Source organism: Mytilus californianus, unplaced genomic scaffold, assembly GCF_021869535.1.
Source record: "Mytilus californianus isolate M0D057914Y unplaced genomic scaffold, xbMytCali1.0.p SCAF_8, whole genome shotgun sequence".
NCBI classification, from domain to species: domain Eukaryota; kingdom Metazoa; phylum Mollusca; class Bivalvia; order Mytilida; family Mytilidae; genus Mytilus; species Mytilus californianus.
Genome location: NW_026262734.1, coordinates 99,951,310 through 99,961,947, shown reverse-complemented (window position 1 = coordinate 99,961,947; position 10,638 = coordinate 99,951,310). Strand labels below are relative to the sequence as shown.

At 29.8% G+C, this 10,638-nt stretch overlaps 1 protein-coding gene across 2 annotated transcripts in view; it reads right to left on the bottom strand.

Moving 5' to 3' along the window:
- Window positions 1-497: 497 nt before the first annotated feature.
- LOC127712335 (eukaryotic translation initiation factor 4E transporter-like) overlaps window positions 498-10,638 on the bottom strand; it is a 46,187-nt gene continuing 36,046 nt past the window's right edge. For both annotated transcript variants that reach the window (XM_052218705.1, XM_052218706.1), the window contains exon 24: window positions 498-10,048. In XM_052218705.1, the coding sequence (XP_052074665.1) occupies window positions 9,867-10,048 (182 nt within the window). In that variant the 3' untranslated portion in view covers window positions 498-9,866. The remainder of the gene's footprint in view (window positions 10,049-10,638) is intronic.

Genomic DNA, 10,638 nt, shown 5'->3' with positions numbered 1-10,638 from the left:
ACACATTGTTGTCAATATAATGGAATTTTATGTGACTGTCATGCAAGTGAGAGGTTTAGCTAGCTATAAAACTAGGCTTAATCCACCATATTCTACAAAAGAAAAAGCCTGTGCCAAGTCAGGAATATGACAGTTGTTCTCCATTCTTTTGATGTGTTTTGAGCTTTTGATTTTGGAATTTCCATTTTGAATTTTCCTAGGAGGTCAGTATTTCTGTTATTTTACTTTTTTGGGGGGGAGTAGACACCTTCATGGAAATTTCAAGAGGATCACATTTAAAATGAAGGCAATTCTTATGACAACAAAGTGATAGCAGATGGAAGAATGAACGGATAGACTGATGAAAAGTATCATATCCTCTATAACATCATTGGTTGGGGTATAATAAGAACAAAATCAAAGGATAAATTGCTTCCTCATTAATATTGCTCAGGAGGACATTCTGATCAACAAAAGCATATTAAAAGTTATTATCAAACAAAAAACAAAAGACAAACTGCAATTTAATATTTTTATTCTTAATTGTCAGAAGCTCTTAAATGACAAATCCAACTTTTGTTTTGTCAAGTACAATAATACAATTCAAAAAAATGTGAACAAAAATATACACCAAAAAAAATCTGACCATTCAACGAGCTTCAAGTTTATCATCACAGTGTATAGAGCTGTCTACCATAGACACAACAGCTAAAGATTGAAATGTTCTAACACAATATAATTACATAATCAATAGTAGATAGTGCACCCTCAGTAAAGTGCCCCTTTTCTGATCCAAAAGCTATTTATCTGGTATGGGATAAAAACTAAAATGATAGAAAAATAACTTGACAAATTTCTATTGTTATATATAAAGATGTTACTTAAATAGTGGATGGTTTCAATAATTTGTTGTAATAGGAATTCTTGTAATTTTCCACCAACAGTAGACAATGGTGAATATCTAAGTAAAATAAAGCAAGCTGATATGAGGGAGCAGTGATTTATAAACATGACATTTCAATCAAGTATCTATTTTCATTTCTACTCTCCCGTACAAAAAAAAACTGTTGAACACGAGATGTCGCGCCTTAATGTAATTTTGATAGTATACCATGTAAATATGGAAGTTAAAATTGCATGTAAACTATAAAATTCATCACTGAAGGTACATGGCCAAATAATCTATTAAAATTAAAAATGCCAATGCTTATACCACTGCATATCATATACCATTGACTTATTATAAGTGGTTCCCCTTAAACCTGACCTAAGCACAACTTCAACATGTAAATTAAGGAAGTTTCAAAGTCAATAGAACATGACTGAGTGGGGGGCAAAAAGTCTACATGGAAATGAGGTGTGCCAATGCTAATACAACTGCATATTAAATATCATTGAACTACCACTTGTGGTTCCCCTTAAACTGATCTAATCACAAACTAATTCATTGTTGCCGCTGCAGCCAAAACCACCATGAACAGCATGCCCCTAAGTCTGGCCTTCTAGACTTGTTGGAGCATATGCCCCTAAGTCTCGTCTTTGAGACATAGTGGAGGCATGACAAAAACCAGGTTTCAGGACTTCACTTCAACTGAACCTAATTTTGTTTTTAATCATACTTTATGACTTTGCAAAGCACTTTCTTTAGTCTGTTAATGTTATACTTTTTATTTTGTGAATAAAGAAAATCAATGAAAAACATATATTAAAACCAACTCAAAAATCAAATATTGACCATATACAAGAAGTTTCCAACATGAAGTTTTTCTTTCCTTTCACTGTTCTTACTTTGTAAAGAAAATGATATTCATTATACAATTACTGCTTAAAAAAATAACAAAAATTCCTACTCCCAAAACACTGCTTATCAACTTTCCTCATCATTAATACCATGTATACAATGATATCAAAAAAAAATATTACACATACACAGAATATACAGTATAAATAGTAAACAAGTCTTGGTGTCCACAACAGGAATGTTCAAAAATGAACTGAACTGGGATGAAATATTTCTTATAGTAGTGATAAAATGTTTCCATTGGCCACAATAATTAAACCTCCACATTTCATCCTGATTTATCTCCCCTTCTTTCAATCTCATTTCATCCTGATTTACCTCCCTTTCTCTCATTAACTTGTATTGAACATCGTTTTTAGTTATTATTTTCTAGGTGGGACAAGCCTTTATGGTACTAACATGGCAACATAAAATGTAATTTTTCTGTGAAAATTCAAGATGAAATTATTTAAGTGTTAATTCATTATGGGTAAAAATTAAAATAAATTCTTATTTCTTTGTAAACTAATGTATATATTCATAGTGACATAATATTCATGACCAATTAATTCATATTCAACACAATTCACTTAAAATATAATGTTAACCTAAAGAATGGAAAAATGTGAATACGGTTAAAATTGTAACTGGTACCCAAATTTACAACAGGGAACAGGATGTCCGTACTCCACGTCAATACTACACCAATACTTCAGCAGCTCAATATTTATATATTTAGGCATCAATACTTTTCAAACAAACAAGATTGTTTTATTGTGTCAGTCTAGATTAAGGGCTGTTCCATTGAAATGCCTGATACCTAGGGTAGGCACTTTGAAAATTTGATTACCATCTATAATGGCAAGTTTATACCCTTTTCCAGTACAGACACCTTCAAGTAGATGAAACTTTGAAGTGACTTGTGAAGGTCCATGTATGTTTTTATGAAACAGCCCCGATTTTTCTGTGCAAAGACCATTTATTCTTTCATCCTAGCCCCTTTTTATTTTCCAAGGCAGGTCACATTAGTTTTTTGTGTGAATACCTTAAAACTATGCCTATATCTGTTGATGAAAGTAGAGTTGCACTACTTGCAGTAAAATTTAGGCAAACTGGAAGGCTCAATATTAATGACACATTTTAAAACTTTCATATTTGCATTGAGTACAAGTTCATAATTAATCTGCTTAAGTTCTAATGTAATATTAACACAACAAAACCGAGACTGAAAGCTTCTGAACTAACCCCTCACAGACAACGATCACTATATGGAAGTGAAATTATTATGAAATAGAATAGAATTTTTCTCACACTTCACGAGTGAACTCAACCTGGCAAACCAATCATCCGTCCATATTTACACAATCCCAAGCATACAAATTACAACATCATGAACCTGAGACAAATATCACAACTAAGAGTTCTTTTCTCAATCAAACTTCTTTTTAGAAAGTGTTGTTCCTTTCAAAACAAGCTACTGTGCGTCAGAAGACAAATCAAGGAACTGTGTGTCCGAAGATGCTTAGTTTTTCATGAAAATTTCTCTAAGAGAAGCCCAAAAATTATGGTTTTAAGATACATTTAATTAAACTGTACCCTTAAATTTCCCTCAAATTATCATTACCATTATACTGTATGCCATCATTTTTCGAGCAAGATGTTTCTTCTAGGAATTCAAATGGTGTTGTTTCTGTGGACAGAAATGACAATACAAACTTGTATGATTACAGTCTAAAATCCAAACCAGTGAAAGTTGTCCTGTCAAAAAATTTAAGGTTTATTAATTTTGTTTAACTTTTATTTACAGCTTATGAGAGCTTATAAACTTAGTAATCGGAATAATAATGTTTTACTTTTCTTAAAAATCATCTTGACGAAGTACACACAGTATCAGAGAAATCTATAGAACTCCATCAAAATATAGATTAATCCTAAAAATATTTTTTGTTAGATTGGGGAATATAAATAGAACTTCTGAAGAAAGAAATTTAGTATACATAACCTTTCTTAAATAGATTAAACTATGTATAATACCTCCCCTTGTTTCAGAAAAAGTTTAAATAAATTAAAAAAGAATATAGTACCCATTTATTAAATAATACTGAAATTCACTACTTGCATAAAACATATAAAATAAGTATTTTTCTCTTATCACCAAATTTACACAAACATTTTTACATTAAATATAAATCACATCTATCAGTAGAAGAAGTGTACCCTTCCCTTGTTAGAACTCTTTTAACAGAACAATTTCCATGCAGTAATTAATTTTAAGGATTTTAGTGTCTCTTTCTTTGATGGCAGAGATTAAAATGAAACATTTCAATGTTGCTTCCATTACAGCTTAAACATATCTGATGTCATGGAGTATTCTACATCATTCAAATATTTACAAGCATTTTAAACACCAACCTTCAGTTCTATGGTGTGCATTTTAGTGTATAAATTTACAGAACAAAAGTACCACTTTTTACATCAGTGAATGGCTAGGTATTTTACGACTGGATGAGAAATTTTATTGTATCGCCCTCATTCTGTTTTCTAAGGAAGAATTTTATTTTCTAACACTCTTGGCAGTCAACCTTAACCTCTACTAGAAGTGAAAGAATTTAATTTTTTGGAAAAATTATGATTTTCAAATTAATATTATTGATTGATTGTTGGTTGCTTAATGTCCCGTGTCTAAAATAATATTACATACCAAAGTTAAATTATTTGCATACTCTACTTATAGCATCAGGACAATCTTTCCTCATCAGTGGATTTATAAACAACATATTTACTCAAAATCATAAAATACTGCAAACACAGTCACCCTACTTGAACATTTTATTGATTTTCCTTTTTTTATACATTTTAAACTTTAATAAAAGATAAAAGACAAAATTACATTGCAAGCACTTTTTTTCATAAATACACAAATTTACTTTGAATATAACACTTAATACTAGATATGTCAACATAATCTGATAAAAACAGAAAAAAACACCATACACACATACATGTACACATACAACTGCAACTTCCTTCCAAAATCTCACATTGTGTACCCTTTCCTACCAAAAAAAACACACACAATATTTCACAAAAAATGAGTATAGGGGTATCTCAAAGTGTCATATGTTTCCTAAACTTGTTCTAACCAATTCCTGCTAGTGCTCCTTTCTATTTAACTTTTATTAAAAAGTATTTTAAAAAAATTTCACATGTTGAAATCAGAGTCTCTCCAACAGAACTCTGCTAAATCTAAGGTTCAGTCACCTGAATCAATATGTTCCACTTAAGCAGTATTGATTTTAATACCATGCTTGCAAAGTCCCAGAATTTGTAAGAATTGAACAAAAAACTATCTTCTTTTGCTAAAAGTTAGCCATTACTTTCCATTAAAATATGCCCAGTCAAAACAAGAGATGTTGTTACCTTTGAAACTTATAATCCATGTTAATGAGATGGCTATTGCAATAATAAAAGTTGTTTAAATGTTTTGATTGACTAATAGAGTAATCTCCCTTGAGCGTTTAGTATTCCCCTTAAATCTGAAAGATAAATACTTGGAGAGAAAAATTATTTAGAAAAAAACCAGATGTTTCAAAAGACTGAGAAAATCACAGCAAAACTTTATTATCTAAATGACATTTTGAGACACTCGGTACATATTGAAAATGAAAATAAATTCTTACATCGTCAAGTTTATAACATTTTTGTACTATTTACACACTATTTACAAGAATTTACTATACTGTTACAAAAGAAATATGTGCAAAACTGAAAATGACCAAAATGATAGCTTGTGATACTGAACTGTTATATAAAGGTATATCAATTGCACAAAACGACCTCCAATATAATATGCCATTTATTTTTTAGTATTTATTTATGGGCAGTTGACATTGATTTGAAAGGGGAAGACAAAAATATCTAACAATTTGAATAACAGTAAGGTATGACATTTCTATTTATAAACACCCATTTCTATTTATAAACATCCATTTCTAATTATAACACACACATATTATTTACACAAAACAGAGCAATATATAGACAATACATACATGTACAAAATAAACAAATAACAATAAATGACTATTAAGATGCACACCCAAGAAATACTTTATCTCTCGTCCATAGTTCTAAACAGTTTTATCTTCTTTATAGTATGTTTGAACAAAATGATCCAAGTAGAAACTTTTTTTAAATAAAAAAAATATATTTACAGTGAAATCATGGAAAAAATCTATACTGAATATTTAGAAACAATTCTAATAGTGAAATTAAAACACTTTTCTAAATTTCACAGAATTCTACTAGTCTATGTTACTCTCGTTCCAGAAGAAAAATGCATCTATCAATAATGAACTTGTATCATAGTTAATACGAAAAATGCCCCTAGTGTATTGTTACATATTGATCTTATGGTAATTCCTATGTAAACAAAGTTATCATATAAAGTTCAATGAAAGTATTGGAAAATAATATTTACAACATTATATAAAGGATAAAGATTCTATAAAATCTCAATTCTGTTAAAGAACTGGTAAGTCATAAATACTGGTGTTTGTCTTTGTGTATCTCTTGTTTCAGAGGCAAATTTCCTGAAGATGTTGTTAATTTCATACATTTCCAAATAAAATTGAGATTTTATAGAAACAGAAATGTTCTTTAAAACTGAGATCATAAGAAATATTCAAACAAGTTTCATCAGTTTTCTCTCAGATTTCTGACATTTACAAAAAAGGGAGTTTTCATAGGCCAAGCAGATTTATAAAATCAAGTATTCTCACAAACCCTTTTTTTTTTTAAATAATGTCATACATTTTGGCTTACTCAGGGATGTTTTTGTCCACAGAAATAAGAAATGGCACTACAGGAAGCCAATCACTGAGTTCAATAAATCATTGTTTTAGATAAATCATAAATGGCAATAGCAAAAATCTGCTGAAAAGTTCTGATTCGTGCTAATAATTGTCGTGATTGTATTAACAAGTCCATGTATACCTCTACTTAGTCTGTTTGTATGACATTCAGATAAACCAAAGACTTTGTATGACATTCAGATAAACCAGACTTTGTATGACATTCAGATAAACCAAAGACTTTGTATGACATTCAGATAAACCAGACTTTGTATGACATTCAGATAAACCAGACTTTGTATGACATTCAGATAAACCAGACTTTGTATGACATTCAGATAAACTAAAGACTTTGTATGACATTCAGATAAACCAGACTTTGTATGACATTCAGATAAACCAAAGACTTTGTATGACATTCAGATAAACTAAAGACTTTGTATGACATTCAGATAAACCAAAGACTTTGTATGACATTCAGATAAACCAAAGACTTTGTATGACATTCAGATAAACCAGACTTTGTATGATATTCAGATAAACTAAAGACTTTGTATGACATTCAGATAAACTAAAGACTTTGTATGACATTCAGATAAACCAAAGACTTTTGTTTTGTTATCTGCTGCATTTCTGCCAAGTATATGGCATTTAGGAGTGAGAGCAAAGATTTGTCTGAGCTGAATCACAATAATGTGTCCAGTTTGTTTGTACATAGCTGTATAAAACTATGTTCAGAAAAATATGTGACAGATTGAACATGGTCAGCTAGCATATTAAAAATCTTACCAAACCTGAGTCTAATACAAAGCAGGGTATATTTAGACCTGATTTTGCATATAAAAAGTAATTACTGAACATTATGCAGCTATCAGCCAATCCATCCATGTTTTGTTTTTTGTTAACTTTAATTTCAGGTGAAACAACTTTAAATAGCCGATATGAAAATAAACAAATCATTCATAATCTGTGCCTGAGAAACACAATTAAATTTGCTTGGCCTTTGATTTAACAGAATGTAAAAAATAAATTTTAACACAAGAAAAAGGTATCAAAATAAAACAACTGTTAAAACACAGTATTAAAAACTTTACTAGAAAACATATTCACAAAGAACTGAACAGACCAAAATAAGTGGATGTTATATAATATTAAGCACTGTACAACAAAAACATATCAAGTTCACTTATTCTCGTCCTGTGATCACATATTTATACATGTAAATACCATATTCCTAATGATAATGTAATTGTGAAATACTATCCCATGAAGAAATTATTGAATTATTTCAGGTTTAATTGACTATTCTTAATTTTAATGCCAAACCAATGGATTTCTATTGTTTAATTTCATTTGAAACTTAAATGTTTACTTCCCCATGCAATACTAGATTCAATTTTTTTTAATGTCTTAAAATTACTTATGACAATAAAAAATGACAAAAAAAAATTTAAGGTGAATTAATCTTAATGATAGTGATGTTACCAAAATTACACATATTGACTGAAACGTTAGCTTACATTTTCATAAAAACAAACCCTAGTATATCAATTTAAAACATTGCTTTTTATACAAAAATATAACAGGATTAATTTAAACACTGAAAACAAAAACAGAGTATCCTAAGGGTCTGAAGTCACTGCTTCAAGGATCATATATCTATTTCTGTAAGCATGCTTGAAGCAAACCACATATTCCTCAAAGCAAGCTAGAAGCATACAATTTATGATGGCTTTTTAATGTATTGTACATCATGTATGCTCGAAGCTTGAATAATGTTAAATATATGCTCCCTAATGCAGATAGGCCAAAAAAGTTTTTAACTGATAAAGGACAACTAAATACATAAAACATTAAAAATCTTGTATGCATGAAAAAGTTACTAAAATTTTTTCAGTGGAATAAGCTATGCATGTATTTATTTTTCTAACATACAAAAGTAAATATATAACATCATTCTATACAGCTATGTACATACAACAATGATTTTGTTTGCAAAATCTAAACTGAAATTTTATTTGTCAGATACATTTTGATGTCCATGTATCTTTTTTTAATTAAAATCCGCTTTTAATAAAAAAAATTTTAAACATGTAATTTACCGAACCTACTGTACATCTATCAGCCCCAATCATATTCAAATTCAAACTGAACAGGATTGTGTAACACATCATCTACTGTATAGAATACCATCAATTCAAAAACAACACTACCTTTCTAACACAGTTACATGTAGCTTATACTTGGCAGTGACTTTTTTTTTTTTAACATATCAAAAAGGAGGCTAACACCATTGATAAGACCTCTGACTTGCTTCAACATTTGTCATGTTTGTTGATACTGAGTACAGAGTAGAAATATGTTAATTCTTTTACAAACAAAATCAAAACAATAAATAACACCGAAGACTATTTACAAATGTACAGAAAGATGACTTTGTCAAAAAAATTTAATAAAACAAAAAATATATATATAAACATCTTTTACAAATGCCAAGCACTTTTCCTGTGTTCAAAAATAATGAAATGACTAGTACAGACTAAACTGGTCTGTCTTCCAATACAGAAACAACTCTCTAGCACAAAAATAACATTTAAGTTTCTAAATTACATTCGAAATATTCATGGAGGTTTTAACTGAGAGATGATATACCTATTATTTACAGTGAAACAGACGAGTTGATTGTGATATGTTACATCTGCCCTCTAAACGACAAAAAAAGACATTTTATTTACAAAATCAACTAAATCGAAAAGAAATTAACACATATATATACATACAGATTCATTTTAAGGATATACAATATTACATATTAATGGAAAGAAAAAAATATACACTCACAAAAAAATCTGAGCGATACAAGCATTTCTGTACACACAATTGATATTTACAGAGACAAAGAAAGTTTCCGAGTTGTAACTAAGCAATCGAGCAAAAAGTATGTATCACTGTTTCATGTATTAGGTACCACACTAATGAAAACCTGTAATTTAAATTGACAAAAAAGCTTATATAAAACCTTGTGCCAAGCTTACAAAATCGTTGGATTAGATAACAAAGTTGATGTAATTATACATAAATTTATAACTTGTTCATAGGAGTCCGTCTGAACACCACATGAATCCATCATCACTATGCAATTGTTCCTTTCCCTCTTCCAATGACAATTACATTGTAAGTAATGGGAAGTCTATTGTAAAATGAAGCCACCATATTTCCTGTTCATTAGGAAATAGTGCATCATTCCACTGAATTTAACACCGTTCAATTTCGTCAACAGTCATGACTCTGGTTCCCTGTTGAGGAAGCGGTGGCATGTTGGGAATTTGTCCTTTCAACACATCATTACCAAACCACTTGAACAGATTTGGTTCTCCTGGTTTTGTCAGGTTGTTGTTCCCATTATATAATCCTGGAGAAACAGGGCCACCCATTGCTGAAATTTTTAAAAATATATATGAAATTACTAAAACACAAAAGACCATTGCCATCTTAATAAATCTGAGGTAGAATTTTTTTTCTAGAACAAAACTTTACTGAAAATTACTCTTTTTCAAAAGTACATCATTAAAATAAGTTTGTTGATGATTAATTAGATGCATGGTAAAAAAAAAATTTCCTAAAGCATAAAATATAAAAAAGCTGCAATTTTCAGTCTATTGCTGTTGTCAGAGAAGACCTTTGACATAGTGAAGGTTGTCACTGACCTGAAAATCTTTAAGGGTTTTTTATTACCCCAAGACAAAAATTGTCACTAATGTCAGTTTATAAATTGCTATATTCATCTTGAGCTTTGAGTCTTCTTAAAATCAAGACATATTATCCAATAGAGATTGTTAAGATCTAATTTATGGCTCAGAAGATATTGTCCACAAACATTTCCCCCCAAAAAAATGTTGTCTATTATAGGCAGTGACCATGACCTTTAACTTACTTGCCTAAAAATCTATAAGACTTGTTCTTTCCAAGGTTCATTTTCAAACTAAGTTTGGTGAAGGTTGGATATATTTTTGAAAGTTATCATGT